Raw genomic sequence first — 25,336 nt, 5'->3', positions numbered from 1 at the left:
TTACACATTAAATGAACTTTATGGCAGAGAGAGTATTTGGCACTAACTTCTGTGCTCAACGCTGAAATGAAACACACTTTTCAACACAAGAGTGATGTTTGATATACAGTAGGAAACCCAATTCACTGTGCCATAAAAATGATTAAAAGGAAAATGCCACAGAATGTTATTCTTGGAGATTTCAAGACATTGTACAGTGTTTATGCTTGAAACAAAGGGAATTATACTGTCAACAGGATCAAACGTTCCAATTTATTAATAAGTAATATAGCATGTGAATTAATTGTTAGTTCAATGGGAAAACCATGTACAATGTCAATTACTTTTGAACATGCACTTCACATGCCATGGGTCGGCCATCTACCCCAAACTGGAAAAAGAAAAAATCTCTCCTTTTAAGAGACTTCCAGGCGGAACTAAGTGATCCTCCTATAACCTAATTCTTTTCAAACTGCCAGAGGCATTGGTAAAAGGTCAGTAAGTGACCCCAGAAGATCTTAACATCTTCTGACTCAAATGAAGAAGTTAAACTGAATTTTAACAAATTAAGTATCTACAATTGAACCCAGACAACTTTTTTCTTGGTAAAACTGTGCCAATCAGATAACTATGTACGAAAATTGTTACAATAGGGCTTATTAAGAGCCAATATTACATTACAGCCTACTCATCCAGTATTACATTGCATGTTCTTGTCAAAGAGGCAAGGGGGAGAAGCATAATACAGAAAGTAGATTCAAAGGAATAACTACAATACTTCAGTTAGATAAACTCCCTCCTTATTAATATGTCACATGCCATGAATAGTTGTAGTTAGTTAATTTCAAAGCAGTTAATGGGGATAATCACAAGATCATACTCACTTGATGTCTTTGAGGCTAGAAGTGTAATTGTTGCCCCCGAGAGTAATTTAAATCCCAAAACGTTTATCTGCTCATCATCTGACTCTCTAAGAAAATCTGTTTTCATAAAAGAAAAAATTAACTGTAAATATAACTGGATAATAGCCACACTGCAAACCATGACAGAAAGTTCAACCTGAAATTATTGCTCAAGCTAGGTTTTGCAAAGATGTTAAAGCTGCACATTTTCCAATTGCTTGATAACTAATTAAACTGACTAAAATTATTTAAGTGTTTTAAAATTAGAATTGAAATTCAAATAGTCGTTTGGTAGTACAGAACTTAAGTATTGCTGAAAAAAGGGACATGTTGAAGCTTTTGATTTTGCACTCATCAGGGCACTTCGCAAGAATACCAAAATAAGTGGAAAACAACAATATATACTGCATGAGAAGAGAGTGCTGGTTGGCTGGCAAGTGGACTCTGATTGTTAGGGGTGTTGCCATTGAGAATACACCAATTGAAGGTGACTGACAGTTAATTGCCGAACATTTTAAAAAATTTAAACCAGGCAGCTTGACACGGATTGGTCAAGGCATTGCCCTGAGGAATGAGCCAGCGAATGGCTATCACTTTTTTGTTTGTCTGAAACAGGAGCAATGTGTGTACCTGTTCTTTCTGTCTGCAAAGAATAGGGCCCTGTGTATTAATATACATAGCTTCTAGTACATGCAAATGAGTCACACTGCGAGCCCAAATGACAATCTTAAATTGTCAGTGCAATTCTTAGCACACTGAGAATTATTTAATAAATGTTGTCCAATCAAAGATAAGGAGAAATTTCTTCTCCTGAGGGCTGTGCAACTTTGGAACTCTGCCTCCAAAGGTGGAGGCGGGTCACTGAGTATTTTTAAGACAGAGGTAGATTGATTCCCTTGCCTAACAAGAATCTAAGGTCATCGGGGAGGTAGATGGGAATGTGGAATTTGAAACGCAAACGGAACAGCCATGATTTTACTGAAGGGCCAAATGGCCTAGTTCTGCTCCTATTTCATATGTTTATATGTTCATATGTTCAGTCGTGGAATCACATCTAATGTTGGATACTGTGCTTTGAGTTTTGCAAGCAAGGCTGGTTGGGTACAGTCTGTACCTTGCCCATTGTGAACAGTGACTGGGACATGCTGTTTGATACAATCCTGCCAGTCTTTGGGATGTACAGCTTCAGCATAAATTGTTGTTTTTCCCTTAAATCGATATTCTTGCAGTGTCCTGATGAGTGCAAGATGAAAAGCTTCGACGTGTCTTGTTTTATAGCAATTGAACCTTAAAGATTTTGTCTTGCATAATTTAAGGAATTTTTTTTGGAAACTATTATAAAAGCATAGCTAATGGGATATAAAATACAATTCTATATTTTATACAGATGATTAACAATTATCGTTACTGTGCTTTTTGCACACTCCAAACGGAGAAGCTCTTCTGAAGCACTAAGTAGCTGAGCCATTTGCCCTGGAAACTTTCGAGTTTGATTCTGTGCTGCATTCACAAATGTCAGCAATTGGGCTCAGTGCCCAGCTTAATGAGATGGAGTGTTATTACTAATCAGTAAGCTCTGCTGAATACCCTTGTAAGCCTGAGGTTATCCAAAACTCTATTGCCATCATAATGCGCAGCAAGCCTGTCACTCCTGTGCCCCTTGACTAGTGCTTCCTGGTCTGATAATGGGCTCAATTTTAAAATTCTCATCCTTGCTTTTAAATCTCTCCATGGCCTAGCTCCTCCCCATCTCCTTAATCTCCTACAGCCCGCCAAAATATCTGCACTAGCTTCATGAGTATTCCTGCTTTTAATAGCTCTGCCATTGGTGCTTGTGTCTTTAGCTGCTTGAACCTGAAGCTCTGCAATTCTTTCCCTGAATTCCTCTGCCTCTGTAACTCTCTTACGTCTCTTAGTTTTCTTTAGGATAACTAAGAAAGAGTAGGGCCCATAAAAGACCAAAAACGTAACTTATGTGTGGAGGCAGAGGATGTGAGTATGGCTCTTAATGAATACTTTGCATCTGTCTTCATGAAAGAGGGAGCAATGCAGACATTGTAGTTAAGGAGGAGGAGTGTGGAATATTGGATGTAATAAACATGGGGAGAGAGGAAGTATTCAGGGGATTAGCATCCTTGAAGTAGATAAATCATCAGGGCCAGACTGTTAAAAGAAACCACAGGGAGGAAATAGCGGGCCATCATTTTCTAATCCTCATTGGATACATGTGAGGTAGCAGACAACTGGAGGTCTGCTAACGTTGTACCTTTGTTTAAAAAGGGAGTGAGGGATAGACCGAATAATCACAGGCCAGTCAGCCTGACTTGGTAGTGGGCAAATTACTGAAATCATTTCTGAGGGACAAGATAAACTGTCACTTAGAAAGACATGGATTAATGAAGCACAGTCAGCATGGATTTGTTAAGGAAAGGTCGTGTCTAACTAATCTGATTGAATATTTTAAGAAAGTAACAAGGAAGATTGATGAGGGTAGTGCAGTTGATATGGTCTACATGGATTTTAGCAAGGCTTTTGACAAGGTCTCACATGGCAGACTGGTTAAAAAATAAATAAAAGCCCATGGGATCCAGGGGAACGTAGCAAGTTGGATACAAAATTGGCTCAGTGGCAGGAACCAAATTATAATCGTTGATGGATGTTTTTGTGACTGGAATGTCATTTCCAGTGGGGTTCCACAGTGCTCAGTACCAGGTCCCCTGCTTTTATTTTAATGATTTGGATGTAAATATTGGGAGAATGATCAAGTTGTTTGCAGGTGGCACAAAAATTAGCCGCATGGTAGATAGCGTGGAGGATTGCTGTTGGCTGCAGGAACTTATCAATGGACTGGTCAGGTGGATAGAGAAGTGGCAAATGGAAGTGTGAGATGATGCTTTTGGGGAGGTCAAACAAGGCAACGGATTACACAATAAATGGGAGCATACTGAGAGGTGTAGATGAAGTGAAAGACCGTGGAGTGAATGTCTATAGATCCCTGAAGGTAGCAGGACAGGTTGATATAATGGTTAAGATGGCATGTGGAATCCTTTCGTTTATTAGCCGAGGCATAGAGTACAAGAGCAGCGAGGCTATGCTGGGACCATATAAAAAACAACAAGAGTACTGTATGCAGTTCTGGTCACCTCATTACAGAAAGGATGTAATTGCATAGAAAGGGTACAAAGGTGATTTACGAGGATGGTCCCAGGACTGGAAAATTGCAGCAATTAGGAAAGATTGGATAGCCTGGAATTGTTCTCCTTGGAACAGAGGAGGCTGAGGAGAGATTTGATTGAGACTTACGAAATTCTGAAGGGCCTGGATAGAATGAATGGGAAGAGCCTGTTTACTTTAGCAGAGAGGTCAGTGACTAAGGGCATAGATTTAAAGTGATTGGTAGAAAGATTAGATGAGGAAAATATTTTTCACCAAGAGAATTGTGGGGATCTGGAACACTCAGCCTGAAAAGACAGTAGTCATAGAAACCTTCAACTCATTGGAACCTGCTGGGCTACAGACCAAATGCTGGAAAGTGGGATTAGGCCGAGTGGCTCGTTTTTCAGCCAACGCAGCGACAATGAGCCAATTGGCCTCTTTCTGTGCCATAAACTTTCTATGATTCTATAAGATGATGTTTAAAATGTACCTCCTTGACCAAGCTCTTGGTCATCTGACCCAATATCTCCCTATGTGGCTTGGTGTCAAATTTGTTTTATAATGTTCCTGTGAAGCGCCTTGGGATGTTTCATTACTTTAAAGGTGCAATTGTGATGGCCCATGTGCTTTTGGGGGAAAAAAACCTATATCTTATCTTGGGGTGGCGGTCTCTAAGAACTAGGATCTGATTTCTGGTAAAAGAATAGCTTGGGTGGGGGGGGTCCGGTAAATGATCATGTGACCAGGTTGCCTGGGAGGAAAACAATAAAAACAAAGGGTCAACAAGTTAATTATAGGGGAGAGTAGGTTCCCAGACATTGTTCTCTGTTCAAGCAATTTAGTTTATGAGTTTTAAAATAACCTGGAGTGATGGAAATATCTCTTTCAGCACAATTTGGTTGAAATTCTGGGTGTTGCCTAATAAGTTAAAACTCTTGTTAACTGAAGGGCTCTACTAACAGCGAGTTGAATTTCTGGTATAGCCAAGCTGAGGACAGAGAAAGGGTTTTTGTTATCAAAATCCATAGTTAAAGGATATTAGAACCAGGAGAGTTCAGAACTGTGGTGGTTATGCTTGAGACACCTATATTGAAATAGGAGATTTCAGCCTTAGGATGGCTAGAGGAGATTTGAAGGGACAACCCTGCCACACAAATGGATGGCCCAAGAAATTTCTGTCCATATACAAACCATTGATATAGTACCCAGACCATGTGGTTAATCTTGCAAGTTTGGATAATTAAGTGATTTTACAGTTTTGGAGTGCAAGCCAAATGGGTGTAGAATTAAAGTGGAATTAAGACATTCAATTTAGAGTTTAAGCAATTGTGTTAATTTTTAAAATTATCTTAGAGTGAAGTTATTATAGTTTATGCTCTTTGTTTTTATTTGTAATAAAATTATTTTGTTTGAACAGTGAGCCTCTTTTAATAAATACTTGGGTTTTCAGATTCTAAAAAACTAAAAACGCTACTGGTCTCTACTGAGATCATAACACCATATACATACAAGTCGAAGTCTGTGCAGGAATAAGGCGAGACTCAGCTGTGATGCCCCAGTGATAACATATCCCACTACACTCACGGACCAGGGACATACGTGGAAAATGGTACCAGAACCTATTAAACCATATTGACAAGGTGTCATGCTCTTCAGCAGAGGAAGGAAGACAATGGGGGTAAGGTGGAGGTTACTTCTCTGAGTAGTGATACAGAAATAGATTTTATTTTATCTGCTGGCTAAGGATGATTTGCCTTGTAATTATTCTATAATAACCCAATTATAAATAACCTAATAGCTCATGCTGCATTTATGAAACCGTTACTGATTGTAGAGCACTTACCTGGAAAAAGAGCCGAGAGATTTACTGGTGGTTTGTTTGTGTCAATTGTTATTTTGTGAGCAGCATTCTTAGATGGTTGAATTGGTTGGCAAATTAAGTTCAATGGCAAGCTAAACGTACACTGTACAATTCGAGGAACACCTGCAAGGCAAAATTGCTTTTAAACTTTGGAAGAATTTATATGAAGATTTATATTCTGCAGCTATATTTTTAAGCCTACTTCCAAGGAAAAATATGCTCATGTAATCTTATCACCAACAATTGAGCCTTGCAATATAAACACTGTCAAACATTTTGAAAATAAGGTAAGGTGAGTTTGTTCCTGATTTCTCTACAGTTACCCTGAATTCTGCTCCAAGCAGGGTGGCTTGAGATATAGTTTGAGAGCCATGACTAGAGCTTTCTCCCCATAAAGCTCAATTGTTCTCTCTGCAAGTTATGTTAAACACAACTAGAGAAATCTATCTCTTTCCTCAATTCTGATGAAGAGTCATCTACCTGCAATACTTGCTTTGTTTCTCTCTATAGATGCTGTCTGACCTGCTGAGTATTTCCAGTATTTTCTGTTTTTGCTTCAGATTTCCAGCAACTGCAGTGTTTAGCTTTTGTATTAAAGAAATTTACTCACAGAAGGTCACCAGGTGTAGATGGGAATCAAATGCTCTTACTGGCGTTCTGATTCCATACCACTGGAGCTATCAGACTACTCAAGTGCCCTGCTTAAAATGATATGCTTTCTATATCAGCTATTTTTGCTACATTGTGATAACAATGAAATCACACCTTCCATTATAAAAGCCATGTGCCTGACTGGAACAAAATGCCAGCTACCTATGTGTAATGGTTCAACACAGTTGCATGTTATCCAATATCACACCAACAACTTGAATTTATACAGCACTTTTAATGTAATAAAACTCCCCAACTCACTTCACAGGAGCACTATCAAACAAAATTTAACATCGAGCTAGAAAGGAGACATTACGTTAGGTGACCAAAAGCTTGGTCAAAGGGATAGTTTTTAAGGTGAGTTCCGAAGAGTCATATTGGACTTGAAACATTAACTCTGTTTCCCTCTCTACAAATGCTGCCAGACCTGCTGAGTAATTCCAGCACTTTCTGCTTTTATTTCAGGTTTTAATGTGCATATCACAAGAGGAGGGAGAAGTAGAGAGGAGAGGGAATCCCAGAAACCAGAAAAGAAACCCCTTCCAGGCAACATAGCATCCTGGTGTCACATCTGTGGCCACAGAAATGTCTATCTGTTCCCCTTACGACAGTGTCACATGAGCTGGGACATGTTTGTGAAGTTAGGAAAATTTATTTTTTTTATTTTATAAAAGCTTCAGGATGAGGTTTCCTGAAAAACGCGAAGGCTGCTTGGGCCCTTCGCCTGGCCATCAACCTGAAGGTTGGACGGGCAGCGTTTTTAACAAGTTTAATTACTTTTTTTAATGGCCTTAATAGGCTGTTGACAGTTCAGGGGGTGTGCAGTCGCCTTCAGTGCGCGCCGGCTGAACGAAATATTGAAATGACATGCGATGACATTGGGACGCATGCCTGGCGACATCACGCATCATTTTACACAGCGACATGTCAGGCCCGCCCCCACACACTGGTGGCAAAATATGCCCGTGGTCTTATTATTCTATGAAAGGCTTGTATCACTTCAAAGGGTTCAGGTGTGATGTGCTCAGCCATTATAGCTTCTCACGCAATTTATATGTTGGGTCTTGCACCTGCTTTATTTTAAACTCATCATTTTCATGCTAATTGCTTAGATATTTAAATGAATTACATTTTAACATTTAATTCTTCATATTGAGATGAGTCTGACCAAGCCCCTTATAGCAACAAATCTTTCAAATAAGCTGTTTAAGGTGCTTGGCCAGTCTGTCTACATTAAGGTGTCCTCTTTGTTTCTCACCAGTGTCCAGAGCGACCACATGAGCAGGAAGTGTCTCCAGCTGCAGCTACTCGAAATCCACGTTTCAGAGCTGGAGCTGTGGCTGGAGTCACTGTGGAGCGTCCACAAGGCTGAGATCTTCGTTGAAAGCATGTACAGTGAGGTGGTCACACCACAGGTAAAGAGTGCACAGGCGGAAAGGAAAAGAGTAAAAGCTCTAGGCAGGTAGTGCAAGAGTCCCCTGGATCAATTTCTCTCGCTAACAGACTCTCCATTTTGGATACTGCTGGAGAGGTAGTTTCTCAGTGGAATGCAGAAAGAGTCAGGTCTGTGGCACCACAAGTGGCTCAGCTGCAGGGGGTTGCGAGGGGGGGGGGAGGGGGTAGGAAAAAAAGAGTGGGAGAGCAATAGTGATAGGGGATTCTATCGTAAGGGGAACAGATAGACATTTTTGTGGCCACAGACGTGACACCAGGATGCTATTTTGCCTGGAAGGGGTTTTTTTCTGGTTTCTGGGATTCCCTCTCCTCTCTACCTCTCCCTCCTCTTGTGAAACACACATTAAAACCTGACACTGTCACATGAGGAGGCATGTTTAAATAAAATTGCCTATTTATTTAAAAGTTTTCAAATCCATTCAATCTCCCCGAGTCAGCTTCATGCCTCAGGGAGATTGCTGTGCTCTTTCACGTGCCCGCCCATGTAAAATGGCGGCATACAGCCAATCGGCACCGCGCCCACTCACTCCCGCCAAGCCTGCCTGCCATGGGAAAAATTCTCCCCTATAAGATGTAGGAGCAGAAGTAGGCCGTTCGGCCCATCGAGTCTGTTCTGCCATTCAATGAGGTCATGGCTGATCTGATCATCCTCAACTCCACTTTCCTGCCTTTTCCCCATAACCCTCGATTCCCTTACTGATTAAAAATCTGTCTATCTCAGCCTTGAATATACTTAACGATCCAGCCTCTACATCTCTCTGTGGTAAAGAATTCCACAGATTCATTACCCTCAGAGAAGAAATTCCTCCTCATCTCTGTTTTAAATGGGTGACCCCTTACTCTGAGATTATACCCTCTGGTCCTAGACTCTCCCACAAGGGGAAACAACCTCTCAGCATCTACCCTGTCAAGCCCCCTAAGAATCTTATATGTTTCAATAAGGTCGCCTCTCATTCTTCTAAACTCCAATGAGTACAGGCCCAATCTACTCAACCTCTTCTCATAAGAAAACCCCTCCATACTCGGGATCAACCTAGTGAACCTTCTCTGCACTGCCTCCAATGCCAGTATATCTTTCCTTAGGCAAGGGGACCAAAATTATTCAGTGTTCTAAATGTGGTTTAACCAAGGCCTTGTATAGTTTTAGCAAGACTTCCCTATTTTTATATGCCATTTCCTTTGAAATAAAGGCCAACATTCCATTTGCCTTCCCTATTACCTGTTGAACTTGTATATTAGCAGTATGTTAGCAGTATCCAAGTGAACTCTAATGAACTAAATACTGATCTGTGGTCACTTTAGGTAAACTGATTTTTTCCTGCTTCCTCTTAAATGGATCACCGTCTGGAATTAAATCCATGAATTGTTTCCTATTTCCTTTGTGTGTGAAAATAAATCATTATTTCTGTATAAATTACGCGTAAACAAGTGTCAGGGATAGGGTTTCAATCTGTGTGCTGACTGAAAGGTAATTAAGACACCCATCATATGACTGAAAGCAGCTGATTTCTGGTTTTGATATTTCACCAACAATGAGTTTGTTGTGTATAGGTGTTTAGCGTACAAATATACCAAATAATTTATAGATTTTCATAATCATTTCACTGTGATTCTTTTTGACTTTTTCCTCAACTGTTTGCTGATTTTTCAAAATGAAGTAATAAAGATTGTTACTTCATCAATAGTATCTCAAGTGATGAAAAGTTACTTGGCTGAAAAACTGAAATACTGAGCAATCTTTCTATAGACTCGGCCAACAACAGCTGTCATCCTCCTCGCCTCACATCCAGTCTTGGGACCAAAACTCTTCCCCACTAGTTGAGAGTTAGGCATATAACCACTTGAAGGGCCAAGCCATCTCTGATATTCATAAAATAATGCATTTTACATAATTTATGTTTCATAGTATGGCCTTTGGTGAATTCGCATTTTTTTAATGTAACTATTTCATTCCCAGCATTCATTGATTAATCAAATCTACCAAAATTGCAACTAAACTAACCACAAACCAATGCATCAGCAATAGTGGGGCACTCGAATTAATTTAAAATTGCTGTGTACATTTAATAGGTAAAGTAAAATGTCATAAAAGAAAAGCACAAACTATCCCTCAGTGCACAGATTGATAAGAACATGGAGACAAGTGTGCTTCACGGGATGAAGTGTTCAGATTGTGTGTTAAAAAGGTTTGTTTCAACCTTCAGGCTCAAAACCTATCACAGGTCACATGTGGAATGATGGCAATGCATATTTATATCTGCAGGAGGAAGAGGGATTGTGGAGCTGCACATAAATAAGCTTTACAAGCTATTTAACAAATTTAGTAAGTATCGACAATTGCCAGCTGTAACAGGAGGGTGATCAAACACTCAAGTAACGGATAACTGTAGGCAAGACAACTTTCAAGTTCTATGTGATAATTTTAGGCGATTGAGCACATGACTGTTATGCTACTGACCAATTTCTTCTTAGTTGAGCAACAGTAAAGTACTGTGGATGCTTCAAATCTGAAATAAAAACAGAAAATGCTGAAACACTCAGTAGGTCTAGCAGCATCTGTAGAGAAAGAAACAGAGTTAATGTTTCGGGTCAGTAACTCTGTCGGAAACACCAACCTGATACGTTAACTCGGTTTTTCTCTCTCCACAGAGGCTGCTAGACCTGTTAAGTATTTCGAGCATTTTCTGTTTTTATTCCTCTTACCCAAGGTCAGGGTATTATACAACTGGACATTGAACACACAGATTCAACATATCTTAAAGAAGCTTAAATATCAGGAACTGACAAGCTCCCTCGGCGCCACCACCAACCACCACCACCCCTCCAAACTACTCAAAATCTACATATTAGTTACCCACTCCAAGTGAGTCTCTGAGATTTCCTAAGAAACTGCACAAGTCCACTCAAGCCATGCGCCGAATATGCCCCAAAATCTCTCTCTGTGCAGCAATTGCCATTTTCCAGCAGTTAAATCTTGTAGTTAGGAAGACCAGAATGTGCAAAACACCACAGCAAGAAATTAATATCTGGATCTTCAATAATGCACCATCAAATGCTTATGCTCCCTGCAAAGTATAAATTCTTTTGATATAAGATTCTGTCCAAGGTCATCGCCAATCGGGTCAAATCCACTCTGGAATTGGTGATCCACCCTGACCAGACCTGCACTGTGCCGGGCAGGAAGATCTCTGACAGCCTCATGCTGCTCAGGGATACGATTGCCTATGTACAGGACAGGGGTGTGGATACCTGCCTCATCAGCCTGGATCAGGAGAAGGCCTTTGACAGAATATCGCACACCTACATGGTGGATGTGCTCTCCAAAATGGGGTTTGGGGAGGGAATTCGCAATTGGATCCAACTGCTCTACACTAACATCAGTAGCGCAGTCTCTATCAATGGGTGGGAATCAGATAGCTTTCCGATTAAATCTGGAGTCAGGCAGGGCTGCCCTCTCTCCCCTGTCCTGTTTGTGTGTTGCATAGAACCCTTTGCTGAGTCCATCAGGAAGGATCCGGGCATAAGAGGAGTGACGATCCCAGGCAGTGAAGGCACTCAGGTCAAAGCCTCCCTGTACATGGACGAAGTCGCTGTCTTCTGCTCGGATCCGCTGTCGATGCGCAGACTGATCCACATCTGCAACCAGTTCGAATTGGCCTCGGGAGCCAAGGTAAAGCATGGGAAGAGCGAGGCCATGTCCTTTGGGAACTGGGCTGACCGATCCTTTGTCCCCTTCACTGTCAGGGCTGAAGGTGTTGGGGATATGGTTCAGAGGGACCAGAGCATGTGTTAGAAACTGGAAGGAGCGAGTGTCTATGGTGAAAAGAAAACTGGGCATGTGGGAGCGACGCTCCCTCTCCATTGAGGGTAAGAACCTGGTCATCAGGTATGAGGCACTCTCACTGTTACTGTACGTGGCGCAGGTCTGGCCCATTCCACACTCCTGTGTGGTGGCGATCACCCGAGCCATCTTTCGCTTTATCTGGAGGTCGAAAATGGATCGTGTCCGCAGGGACGCGATGTACAAGCCTCTAGATAAAGGGGGAAAAAACTTGCCCAACATCGCCCTCATACTGATGGCCACCTTTGTGTGTGGCTGCATCAAGCTGTGCTTAGACCCTCGGTACACAAACACCAAGTGTCACCACGTGCTGAGGTTCTACCTGTCCCCGGTGTTGTGAAGGATGGGTCTGGCCACGCTGCCGCAGAATGCTCCAAGTAGTTGGACTGTGCCGTACCATCTTGTGGAAAAATTTATGCAGAGAAACACATTTGACCACAAGTCCATCAGGCAGTGGTCGGCACGTAACATTGTAGAGGCCCTGAGGGAAAAGGAGAGGGTGGATCCTGTGGGATGGTTCCCCGAGCAGACTGTCAAAGTCATTTGGCAGAATGCCTCATCGCCAGAACTTTCCAACAAACACCAAGATGTAGCTTGGCTGGTGGTGAGAAAGGCTCTGCCCGTAAGATCATTCCAACACGCCAGGAGTCTCACCCCCTCTGCATGTTGCCCTCGAGGTGGCTGTGGTGGGGTCGAGACCGTTGTTCACCTCCTTGTGGATCATGCCTTTGCAAAGAAGGTCTGGAGAGAGATGCAGTGGTTTCTGTCGAGGTTCATCCCGAGCAGTTCTGTGACACAGGACTCTACGGGCTGATCCCAGGGACACACACCGAGATAAACATCAGCTGCATCTGGAGGATCATCAACTCGGTGAAAGACGCTCTTTGGTCTGCCCGAAACTTGTTGGTCTTCCAGCGCAAAGAGTTGTCCCCGACCGAGTGTTGCAGACTGGCACATTCCAAAGTCCAGGACTACGTGCTGAGGGACACACTAAAGCTTGGGCCAGCCGCCGCAAAGGCGCAATGGGGAAGGGTCGCTGTCTAAGACCTTTCTGCCACAGTGCACCAAGGGGCTGGGAACTGTTGAGAGCCCCTCGGGCTGTACAGCTCAGAATGAATGTCTGCAGTGAATACTAGTTGTATTATAATTGTATTGAAGCACCTCAGAGTGCAACATGATGTATGTTAATAACTCCAATACCATTGTCTGATTGTCTGCATTGACCATATTGAAATGATTGTAATATTCATTGATTGTATTGATGCACCTTGTGATACATGTTGTAAAAGTTGAATCTGATTGTTCTTATGTGATGGTGATTTGTAAATGGTTTGGAATGTTCTTCCAGATATTTTATGAATAAAGTATATTTTTCAAAAAAAAAATCCTTTTGATACCAATACCACATATAAATTTTTTAATATCACGGTTCTAAATCATTCTGCCTCAATATGTTGTTAAACCGTTGCAGTCTCATAACCCATAATCCAGTACTGGGTTCACTGTATCTTATCACACCTGTTTTCATTAAATACCAGATTTAATATGATGTATATATTCTACTTTGTTTGATTATCTGCAGATTTTATTGCAAAATTCAACAGACTGACTGCAGCAGTTTAAGAAGGTGGCTCCTACAACCTTTTTAAGAGTAATTAGAGATGAGCAATAACTGCTGGCCTTACCAGCAACACTCAGATCCCCCAAACGAATAAAAAAATCAGATTCCTTGACTTCTAATTGGGTTTTTGAAAGTGCTTTCAAACAGTCATTTTTGAAATAAATATTTATGCCAATCTCTCCATCTGTGATATTCAAAAATAAATTTATTCATGCTTATGAATCTTCCAACACAGTTGCCCCAGACTTGATTTCTCAAAAGCCGCTCTTGCCAGCCTTATGACTGCCCTCAAAACTCCACTGCCCACACCCTGCCTCACAGAACCTCTTCCCCATCATTCCACGTCCTCTACTGGCTCCCTGTCAACCAAAACAATGAGTTTAAAACAATTATTATTTACAAATAATAGATAAGAGATGGAATACTCTCCAATTGCTTGGATGAGTGCAGCGCCAACAACACTCAAGTGACTGGGCAAAGAACTGGCAAATGGAGTTTAATGTGGGAAAATGTGGTTCACTTTGGCAGGAAGTACAAAAAAGCAGAGTACTTTTTGTCTTGTCCACCCGCTGTCCCAATCCATGGTCTCCAATCCTGACTCTGGTCTTCCACACGACCTTTCTCCCTCCTTCTCCCAGCTCCACCATAGGCGACAGGATTGTCATCATCTGTTTCCTGTCTACCTTTATAAGCCTCAAAACTTCCTGTCAGCCATGCTTTTGGTTATCACACCAAACTTTCCACGGTCTAGTGCTTCAAAATCTTTACTTATATTAAAAACACTGTATAAGTGCAAGTGATTGTTGGTGGAACGGCATGAAATTACTAATCACTGTACTTTATACATTCTCCTGCAGCATTAGTCACTTCTTCAAAAGAGATATGAAATGTGGGTCGAGACCAGTAGCACAAAGCTGATGGCCAGCACTTCCTGGACCCTTTCCTGTTTTGTCTGGTGAGGCACTCTGCTTGATTCACCGCGTTGTTTCACTTAGTCGATGCTGCTAAACTTCCAGACAATCACAGAGAAGAACAATGTTGCATGGAATAACATAAAGCCTCTCTTTCAAATCCTTTATGGACTAAATATTACAATATGATTAAACTCTCGGGAAAAAGGAAAGCATTTAGGTAGCATACATTTTACTTAGAATTGGAAGAAAAGGATCCATTAATAAAAACCTGCTGACAAACAGGACTGGTTTCAGATACTTGAATTCTTAATTATTTTCTGAAAGCCTTTCAGAATTATTAGGCAGATGAGTTCATCAGCACTAGCCTACTACAATGCAACACGGAGGGCATGAGGTAACCTCCAACTCAGGAACGATATAGATTCTAAATATCAAAGCTGTTGATTTTCTATTCCAGCACAATGCAATCTATTTTAACGATAGTGAAGACAATTTTTTTTAATAAAGCATAATAATTTCTGACAAAAGCAGTCATGTGTGTTGAAATTAAAATGGTTTAAAATTTTACTATCCTTTATGCATCCAGGCTACAGAAATCATCCTAGCAAGGAATGCTGTTTAACAGTTTATAACAAGGTGAACTTCAGCAGTATTATACAGTGTAGAGAACAGAACAGGCAGGTTGTTAGAGGAGGAAGAGAGAATTGTTTTGGACAGCGAATCAATCAGAGGATGCTCAGGCGCAAACACAGAAGGCCAACTCTTACACCCTACATTATTCAGGGTCAGGCAGGCAGAAAGATGCAGCTGCTGGTAGGGAGGCAGGTAGCTACAAAGCAGCCATTTAAGGTCAGACCAGCAAGACTCCACCCATACATGCATGACACACAATTTTCTGACATGCAGAAATGGGACAAACTCGATTAAAAATAAACCAAATTGTTATATTTATAAAAAATAAGAATGCCACCAATCTAACGGTCTCCTAAGTGTTAGCACAATTGAGCTATGTGACAAATGACTATCCTCCAGCTAACTTTCCTTTCATCCTACAGAATACCCAATGAAGATCATTGAAACTCACAAACCAGGAAAAGCCTGGGTGCAAACATCTGATGAGTCTCTCAGTAAGCAATTCAAAATTATAGCCCCTTGACAGCCCTAAGTAAAGAGAACTAAACACCTCACCAATTGCTGGGACAATGCTGGCCTTAGTTATCTATGTTGCAATGAATCATCATTATGACTAAATTGTGCCTTAAACTAACAAATATTGCAAAGCAAGTGCCGCACAATCGCACTGTTGATGACCCCTTCCATTACTTCACTGATGATCGAGGGTAGACCAAAGGGGCGGTAATCGGCCGGGTTGAATTTAGCCTGCCTTTTGTATACAGGACATACCTGGACAATTTTCCACACAGCCGGGTAGATGCCAGTGTTGTAGCTGTACTGGAACAGCTTGACTAGGGACACGGTAAATTCTGGAGCACAAGTCTTCATTACTATTGCTGGAATATTGTCAGGGCCCATAGTCTTTGCAGTATTCAGTGCCTTCACCCATTTCTTGATATCATATGGAGTGAATCAAATTGGCTGGAGACTGGTATCTGTGATGCTGGGGTCCTCTGGAGGAGGCTGAGATGGATCACCCACTCGGCACTTCTGGCTGAAGATTGTTGCAAGTGCTTCAGCCTTATCTTTTGCATTGATGTGCTGGACTCTCCCATCATTGATGATGGAAATATTTGTGGAGCCTTCTTCTCCAGTGAGTTGTTTATCTGTCCATCACCTTTCATGACTGGATATGGCAGGACTGCAGAGCTTAGATCTGATCAGTTGGTTATGGAATCACTTAGCTCTGTCTATCACTTGCTGCATATGCTGTTTGGCACGCAAGTAGTCCTGTGTGCAGCTTCAACAGGTTAACACCTCATTTTTAGGTATGCCTCATGCTGTTCCTGGCATGCCCTCCTGCACTCTTCATTGAACCAGGGTTGATCCCTGGTTTGATGGTAATGCTAGAGTGGGTGATATGCCAGGCCATGAGGTTACAGATTGTGGTTGAGTACATTTCTACTGCTGCTGATGGCCCACAGAGCCTCATGGAGGCCCAGCCTTGAGTTCAAAATCTATCCCATTTAGCGTGGTGGTAGTGCCACATAACACAATGGAGGGTATCCTCAATGTGAAGGCAGGACTTTGTCTCCACAAGGACTTTCAATGGTAACTCCCACCAATACTGTCATGGGCAGATGCATCTGTGGCAGGCAGGTTGGTGAGGATGAAGTCATGTAGGTTTTTCCCTCTTGTTGGTTCACTCACCACCTGCCGCAGACCCATATAGCAGCCATGTCCTTTAGAACTCGGCCAGCTCCATCTATAGTGGAGATACCGAGCCACTCTTGGTGATGGACATTGAAGTCTCCCACCCAGAGTACATTCTGAGTCCTTGCCACAAAATGCATCCTCTAAGTGATGTTCAACATGGAGGAGCACTGATTCATCAGCTGAGGGAGGGCGGTATGTGGTAATAAGCAGGAGGTTTCCTTGCTAATGTTTGACCTGGTGCCATGAGAATTCAGGTGGTCCAGAGTCGATACTGAGGACTCCCAGGGCAACTCCCTCCCAATTGCATACCACTATGCAGCCACCTCTGCTGAGTCTATCCTGTCCTACCTGCGAGATGGTGATGGTGGTGCCTGGGATATTGTGCGTAAGGTATGATTCCGCAAAGAACCTATGTCAGGCTGTCACTTGACTAGCCTGTGGGACAGCGCTTCCAATTTTGGCACAAGCCCCCAGGTGTTAGAAAGGAGGTTTTTGCAGGGTCGACAGGGTTAAGTTTGCTGTTGTCATTTCCAGTGCCTAGGTTGATGCCGGGTGCTCCATCCAGTTTTATTCCTTATTGACTTGTTTTAGCAGTTTGGTACAACTGAGTGGCTTGCTGGGCCATCTCAGAGGGTATTTAAGAGTCAACCACATTGCTGTGCATCTGGAGTCACGTGTAGACCAGGCCAGATGAGGATGGCAGATTTCCTTCCCTAACAGACATTAGTGAACCAGATGGGTTTTTACAACAATTTACATGGTTTCATGATCATCATTAGACTTTTAATTCCAGATATTTTATTGAATTTAAATTCCACCATCTGCTGTGGTGGGACTCAAACCCAGGTCCCCAGAACATTACCCTGGGTCTCTGGATAACTAGTCTAGTGACAGTACCAATACGTCACCACTTCCCCCAGGGTGAGGTGAGAGTGACTGCCCTTGACATCAAGGTAGCATTTGACCAAGTGTGGCATCAAGGAGCCCTAGAAAAACTGGAGTCAATGGGAATCAGGGGGAGATCTCTCCACTGGTTGAAGTCATACCCAGCACAAAGGAAGATATTCGTAGTTGCTGGAGGTCAATCATCTCAGTTGCAGGACATCACTGCAGGAGTTCCTCAGGGTAGTGTCCAATCGTCTTCAGCTGCTTCATCAATGACCTTCCTTCCATCATAAGATCAGAAGTGGGGATTTTCGCTGATGATTGCACAATGTTCAGCACCATTTGTGATTCCTCGGAAACTGAAGCAGTCTATGTCCAAGTGCAGCAAGGCCTGGACAATATCCAGGCTTGGGCTGACAAGTGGCAAGTAACATTCGTGCCACACAAGTGCTAGGCAATGACCATCTCCAACAAGAGAGAACCTAACCATCACCCCTTGACATTCAAACGCATTACCATCGCTGAATCTCCCACTATCAATATCCTGAGGTTTACTATTGACTAGAAACTGATCTGGACTAGCTATATAAATAATGTGGCTACAAGAGCAGGTCAGAGGCTAGAAATCCTGTGGCAAGTAACTCACCTCCTGACTCTGCAAAGCCTGTCCACCATCGAAAAGGCAAAGGACAAGGGTGTGATGGAATACTCTCCACTTGCCTGGATATGTGCTGCTCCAACAACAATCAAGAAGCTTGTCACCATCCAAGACAAAGCAGCCCACTTGACTGGCACCATATCCACAAACATTCACTCTCTCCACCACCAACGCACAGTGGCAGTAGTGTGTACCATCTACAAAATGTGCAGCAGGAACTCACCAAGGCTTCTTAGACAGCACCTTCCAAACCCATAGCCACTACTGTCTTGCAGGACAAGGGCAGCAAATAGATGGGAACACCACCACCTGGAAGTTCCCCTCCAAGCCACTCACCATCCTGATTTGGAAATATATCGCCGTTCCTTCACTGTCGCTGGGTCAAAATCCTGGAACTCCCTCCCTAACAGCACTGTGGGTGTACCTACACCACAGACTGCAATGTCAAGGCAGCAGCTCACCATCACCTTCTCAAGGGCAATTAGGGATGGGGCTGCACTGGGCAGCGATGTCAACATCGCATTAATGAATAAAAATAAAATGCTTTTATATTAAGATGCATTTTTTGTTTAAATTAAGATATGTTTTCACAAGTTCATTAAGTTATACTTTCCACACATTGGATACAGCTATGTTGAGATTGACAAAGTACTAAATGATGTAGAGAGGACATTGCCTAGAATGGAAGACAAAAATCCATTTGTGAATTACCTTCAATTTCAGTTTTGCATTAATTACACCTTCACCACAATAGATAAATGTTGCTATAAGTTAGCGGGGGAGGAGGGAGTATCAGGGAATACTGAGGTTCAGGTATGTGGAAATTTAACCCAATAACAGATTGCAGTGATTTAAAACTTATGGTTAGTTACTAAAAACTAATATCGTGCAGAATTCGCAGAACAAGTGAAATAAAGTGTTATCTTACCTTCAGGGTTTCGCTCTGGTTACCAAAGAAAGCACAAAGGAAAACAGAAAACAATAAGCGACATGCCAACTCATCTAGACTAAAGCAGAAATTAGCCTCTTCCCACAACTCTCTCTGTTCTCACCTCCAATTCCCTCATTCCTTCCTTGTGCCTTTTACAGGGTCACAAAATGAGTTATGATGGGTAAAAGAAACTTAACCCATTTAACCTCATTATTCCAGAATACTCGAATATAATAATTAATGTTGATGACAGTCACATTAACAAAACCTGTACATTTCAGGTTCAAATTTATACTAAATACTAGTAATGTTTGTTCCACTTCTGCATCAGCAGCTTGTTGTTTGTTAATGTTACCACTCATACCTTAGTATTCCAGCATTTTGTTTCATGTTATGCTTCATATATTTTTACTAAGGTCTTTGTACCTGTATGAAGGAAATTTGCCAATGTCTGTTAAACACTGCCAAATATCTTCTGCTAAGAAGTTAAATTTGAACATCCTGAGTGCTGGCAGAGGTTTATGAAATGACTAAAAACAATATGCCAGTCCGATTTTATGCTGGGATTTCTTGTGCTAAAAGCATATCACAATGGTTTACCTCAATAATGGGTGAAATGCTCAATTTTAAAAACGCGATGTACTCACTCCAATTACAGGTGGATTCATAACCCACAATCATGTAAAAGACAAATAGTGGGAGAGAAGAAAACTACATGACAAAGTTCAATTGCACTGATCAAGCAACTTATCAAGCAGCGTCTGATGCCAGAATTGCAACCTTTAGCTTCCTTCAATGTCCGTCGTTTTATGTTATTTTATAGCCAAGTCACACTTTAAGGCAAAAAATACACTGCAGAAAACCAAGTCCTCTGGGAAGAACACTGACAGTTGCAGAAAGAACCACAAAAACCACAATAACACTCGCTGAAGGAAGCTGCGCATTCATGAATCATGCAATTCAGAGCAGAGCATAAACAAGGCTAATGACACAGTAATGCTATACCACACTGAAAGATGTAAATCCTAACCACTGACACAAATTATTAATGGAACAGCTTCATTCTCAAGAGTACAAGGTACCAGTATTCTTCGGTCCCTGATTGTATAGGAGCAGGAGAGGACAATATTGCCTATTGAACCTGCTCTGCCATTCAGTTTGATCCTGGTTGATCTTGGCCTTCAATTTCACTTCCATGCCCACTCCCCATATCCCCTGATTCCAAGAAAAAAAATCTGTCTAACTCATCCTTAAGTATATTCAATGATGGCCCATCAAGAATAATCATTCCCATTATTAGATTTTCTCTTGGTTTGATGTTTCATCTAGGGGTTGGCACCTCCAGTGGTGCAGCACTCACTTGGTGCTGCACTGGACTGTCAGCCTAAATTGTGCATTCAAGTCCTGGACACCGCAAATGGTGTTGGTGGTGACTCAATGGGTAACACTTCCCTCTGACTTAGAAGTTTGTTTTTCCAAAGACTTGAGCATATGCCCAGACTGATGCTCTAGTGCTGTGTTGAGGGAGTAGATGCATTGTCATGGGTGCCATTTTTTGAATGAGAATTTGGACCGACATCTTGTCTGCCCTCTCAGGTGGATGTTAAAACATATATTAGCACTATTTAAAGATTCAGTATCATTAAAACCAGAAATAAAAACGAAGTGTTGGAAAAGTTCAGGTGGTCTGGAGCATCTGAGGAGAAAAGATCTGAAGAAATTGGACTAGACATGTTAACTCTGTTTCTCTCTCCAAAGACACAACCAAACTGGCTGAGTTTTTCCAGCACTTTGTTTTTATTTCAGGTCTCCAGCATTCTCAGTATTTTGCTTTTATTTTACCATTAAAACCAGAGGTGGTCTGGTCTTTTTACTGTTTGTGGGAGCTTGTTGTACTTAGGTTGGCCGTCACATCTCTTACATCATGACAATGACTGCACTTCAAAAGTGCTTAGTTGGCTGTAAAACACTTTGGACATCCTGAGGTCATGAAGGGCATGATATAAATATCAATAATCCCAGCAATGAGGGATTACATTTATGTGGAGAAACTGGTGAAGCTGGGGTTGTTCTCCTTAAAGCAGAAAAGTGAAGGGTTTAACTACAGTAAGTAAAGATAAACTGTTTTCAATGACTGAAGGGTTGAGAACCAGAGGGCATAGATATAAAGTAATTGGCAAAAGAGCCAGAGGGGACATGGGAAATTTATTTAGGCAGCAAGTTAAGATGATCTGGAATGTACTGCCTGATAGAGTGATGAATACAAATTCAATAGCAGCCTTCAATTGGGAACTGGATAAATATTTGAAGGCGAAAGATTGCAAGTTTGGGGGAAAGAGCAAAGTAGTGAGACTAGCTGGATTGTTCTTCAAAAGAACAATCTCAATGTGCAGAATGGCCTCTTCCTGTGTACTGTTCTATGATTCCACACAGACGTCCAATCCATGGTGAGCCTCCTGACATCAATATTAAATTCACCTTCTATTAGTTCATAACCAAACTATCATGTCCTGCTGTCACATATCAATTTGAAGTAAAACTCCAGATTTACTGGAGTTTTCAAAAACAGAAGAATCCAATTTTCCTCTTGTTTTTCCTGCATAACTTAATCTTCTGATACAAGGGATTGGCCTCATGACCCTTCTCTAAACCACCTCCAGGGTTTGAATGTTTTTTTTGTACGTTGATGAACAAATGGATGTAGTCAAACTCCAGTGACCAGATCATTGTACTATTTCAGCTGGACCTCTTCCCACCCTTCCTCTACAGATGCAGCAATATAGTTCAGTATAAGGTGATGGATTTGCATTTACATATGACCCTTCATGTTCTCAGGACATTCCAAAGCATTTTGCAGCCTATGAATTATTCTTTAAGTGTAATTGTTGTTGCATAGGCAAATACAGGATTGAAACTGTGCACAGCAAGACCAGTTTGCTTTGGTGACGTTGGTTAAGTAATAAAATGTTGGCCAGGGCATCAAGAGCACTCCCCTGCTTTTCTACAAATTGTGTCAGGAGATTTTTCACTACTATCTGGTTATGACTTGCTGTTTTTTAGATTAAGCTCAAGTCCTGTGTCATTATAGGTTCCTCAATACAGTGGGGGTTCCAAAACCAATGCCAGGGACACTGCAATGAGTAGTTTTGTAAACCTCCATGGGCAGTATCACTTCCCGAACAAAATATTCAGTGTCATTTTTTTCCAACTAGTCTCTTGTCAATTTCCAGATCGTGCCACAAATTCTCACCACTTTATTCAATGATACAGTGCCAGTATTCCTACAAAAAGGTCAAAGAGCTGATTGCCAGGATTGCCCAGCCCATCTGGAATAAATATACAATCATAGAATAGAACAGCACAGGAGGCGATTCAGCTCACTGAGTCAGCAACGGCTCTTCCAGCTAGTCCCACTCCTCACCTCTTTCTCCATGTCCCTGCAATTTTTTTCTTCGTATTTATCTAATTCCCTAACGAAGCATACTACGGAATCTCTTTCTACCACCCTATCAGGCACTGAATTCAAAATCCTGAACCACTCATTGCAGAAAAGTTTTTCCTCATTTCGCTTCTGGTTCTTTTACCAATTACCTTAAATCTGTGTCCACTTGTTATTCGCCCTTCAGACGTTTGAAACAGTTTTTCTGTATTTATGTTATTTAAACCCTTTGTGATTTTGAACTCCTCCAGGCTTCTCTGCTCTAAGCAGAACAACCCCAGCTTCTCTAGTCTCTCTGCTTAACTGTAACTTCTTGTCCCTGGAACCAGCCTTGCAAATCTCTTCAATACCATTGCCAAATCCATTATTAAGGTAGTTATAGCAGGATACTTAGAAAAGCATAATGTAATCAGGTAGAGTCAACATGGCTTTCTGAAAGGGAAGTCATGTTTAACTAATTTTTTTTAAGAGTTTTTTGAGGAAGTAACAAGCAAGGTGGATAAAGTGGAACCTGTAGGTGCACTATATTGAATTTTCAAAAGGCATTTGATAAGGTGCCACATCAAAAGTTACTACACAAGACCACATGGTGTAAAGGATAACATATTAACATGGATAAAGGATTGGTTAGCTAACAGAAAGCACAGAGTACGGATAAATGGGTAACAAAAACAAAAACAGAAATACCTGGAAAAACTCAGCAGGTCTGGCAGCTTTGGCAGAGAAGAACAAAGTTGATGTTTCGAGCCTTTTTTGGGTTGGTAAGCTGCAAGTAGTGGAGTGCCACAGGTATCAGTGCAGGGGCCACGGTCTCCATCAATGATTTGGATGAAGAGACCGAACGCAGGGTTACTAAATTTGCTGATAACACCAAGATAGGTAGGAAAGTAAGTTGCCAAGAGGACATGAGATACAGAGGGGATTTGAGTGGGCAAAAATTTGGCAGATGGAGTATGAAGGAAAATGTGAACACTTTGACATGAAGAATAGAAGATCGGTATCCTATTTAAGTAGAGAGAGATTGCTGAACTCAGTACTACAGGGGGATCTGGGTGTCCTGGTACATGAATCACAAAAAGTTAGTATGCTGGTACAGCCAGTGATTCGGAAGGCAAATGGAATGTTGGTGTTTATTGCAAGAGGAATGGAATATAAAAGTAGGGAAATGTTACTGTCGCTGTACACAGCATTGGTGAGAATGCATCAGGAATACTGTGTACAGTTTTGGTCTCCTTATTTAAGAAAGGATAAAGTGTTAGAAGCAGTACAGAGAAGGTTCACTCAACTCATTCCTGGAATGAAGGAAGAAAGATTGAACAGATTGGGTCTATATCCATTGGAATTTAGAAGAATGAGAGGTGACCTTATTGAAACATAAGATCCTGAGGGTATTTGGCAGGGTAGATACTGAGATGATGTTTCCACTCGTGGTGGAAACTAGAACTAAGGGACACAGTTTAAGAATAAGAGGTCTCCCTTTTAAGACTGAGATAAGGAGAATTTTTTTTTTGAGGGTTGTTAGTATGTGGAATTCTCTTCCTTAGAGATCACTGGAGGCTGGGTCACTGAATTTATTCAAGGCTGAGTTAGATAGATTTTTGATAGACAAGGGAGGATTTTGGGGGGCAAACAGGAAAGTGGAGGTGAGACCACAACCAGATCAGCCATGATCTTATTGAATGGCAGAGCAGGCTCAAAGGGTCGAATGGCCTACTCCTAAGTCCTATGTTCCTACGTTCCTTCGTGTCCTTTCTAAAATGTGGTGTTCAGAATTAGACAACTCCACCCCAGGCCAGACTAGTGTTTTATCGAGGTTTGGCACAACCTGCTGGCTTTTGCATTCTATGCATCTATTTATAAAGTTCAGCATCCCATATACTTTATTAACTGCTCTGTTAACATTTCTGCCAACTTCAGAGATTTGTGCACAAACAACCCCAGGGCTCTCTGTTCTTGCACCCTCTTGAAAATTGCACCACTCAGCATGTATTGTGTCTCCTTGTTCTTACCACCAAAATGTGTCACCTCACACTTCTGTACATTGAATTTCTTCTGATATGTGTCTACCCAGTGCAACAGCCTATATTCTCAAGTCTATTTACTATCTTCCTTACTGTTAACAACACTTAAGTTTTGTGTCACCTGCAAATTTTGAAATTGTGCCCAGCCTAATGGCCCCAAACTAGCAGAGTGGAGAAATGGATGAAGTGTAGTTGCAGTAAGAGCTTTAGTACCGCTAAATTACAAATAAATTCAACCCAAAGGAGATCTGTTTCTCATGCCTTTGATTGAAGCATTGGGCTGTTGCAGTTATGGTGTCAGATTCAACCAAGTTTCGACAATCGTCAATTTTACCCAAGGGAATAAGAGTCAAAGACAAGTGGCAGAATCAATTCTGTGACAAACTGGGTATTATTATTTTTACTCAATTGTCCAGTAAACAGATGTTCAAAATAGAGAATGAAAGAAGATCTGAAAGGATTTACAGTTACAGAGAATCTCATCAAATCCTCAGGATGTCTGAAAACCAATGAAATATTTGTGAAGCACAGTCCAGTCACAGTGGCTATGGAGACAACCAGGCAGGCAATCTGTGCAATGAGTGGTCTCACTGTAGAATGAGATCAACGACCAATAAACTGGCTTTTCATGGCACTGCTTGAAGGAGGTATGTTGAACATAACACAAGAAATTGAAGGAAATATTGTTTGA

The 25,336-nt window shown here is 41.6% G+C and overlaps 1 protein-coding gene across 5 annotated transcripts in view; it reads right to left on the bottom strand.

Moving 5' to 3' along the window:
- Positions 1-25,336, bottom strand: part of bbs9 (Bardet-Biedl syndrome 9) — a 505,659-nt gene that overhangs the window by 416,928 nt on the left and 63,395 nt on the right. For 4 of the 5 annotated variants that reach the window (XR_005943329.1, XM_041190083.1, XM_041190082.1 and 1 more), the window contains exons 15-17: positions 19,183-19,197; positions 5,881-6,021; positions 864-959 (exon numbers count right to left, since the gene is read on the bottom strand). Coding sequence is in view for 4 of the 5 variants with exons in the window: in XM_041190083.1 (XP_041046017.1) it covers positions 864-959; positions 5,881-6,021; positions 19,183-19,197 (252 nt within the window). In the remaining variant the exon portion in view is untranslated. The remainder of the gene's footprint in view (positions 1-863; positions 960-5,880; positions 6,022-19,182; positions 19,198-25,336) is intronic. The other variant, XM_041190080.1, reaches the window with a different exon arrangement.

This window comes from Carcharodon carcharias, chromosome 6 (assembly GCF_017639515.1).
Source record: "Carcharodon carcharias isolate sCarCar2 chromosome 6, sCarCar2.pri, whole genome shotgun sequence".
Taxonomy (NCBI): Eukaryota; Metazoa; Chordata; class Chondrichthyes; order Lamniformes; family Lamnidae; genus Carcharodon; species Carcharodon carcharias.
Note: the sequence above shows the minus strand (reverse complement) of the source record. Positions and strands in the feature narration are given on the sequence as shown.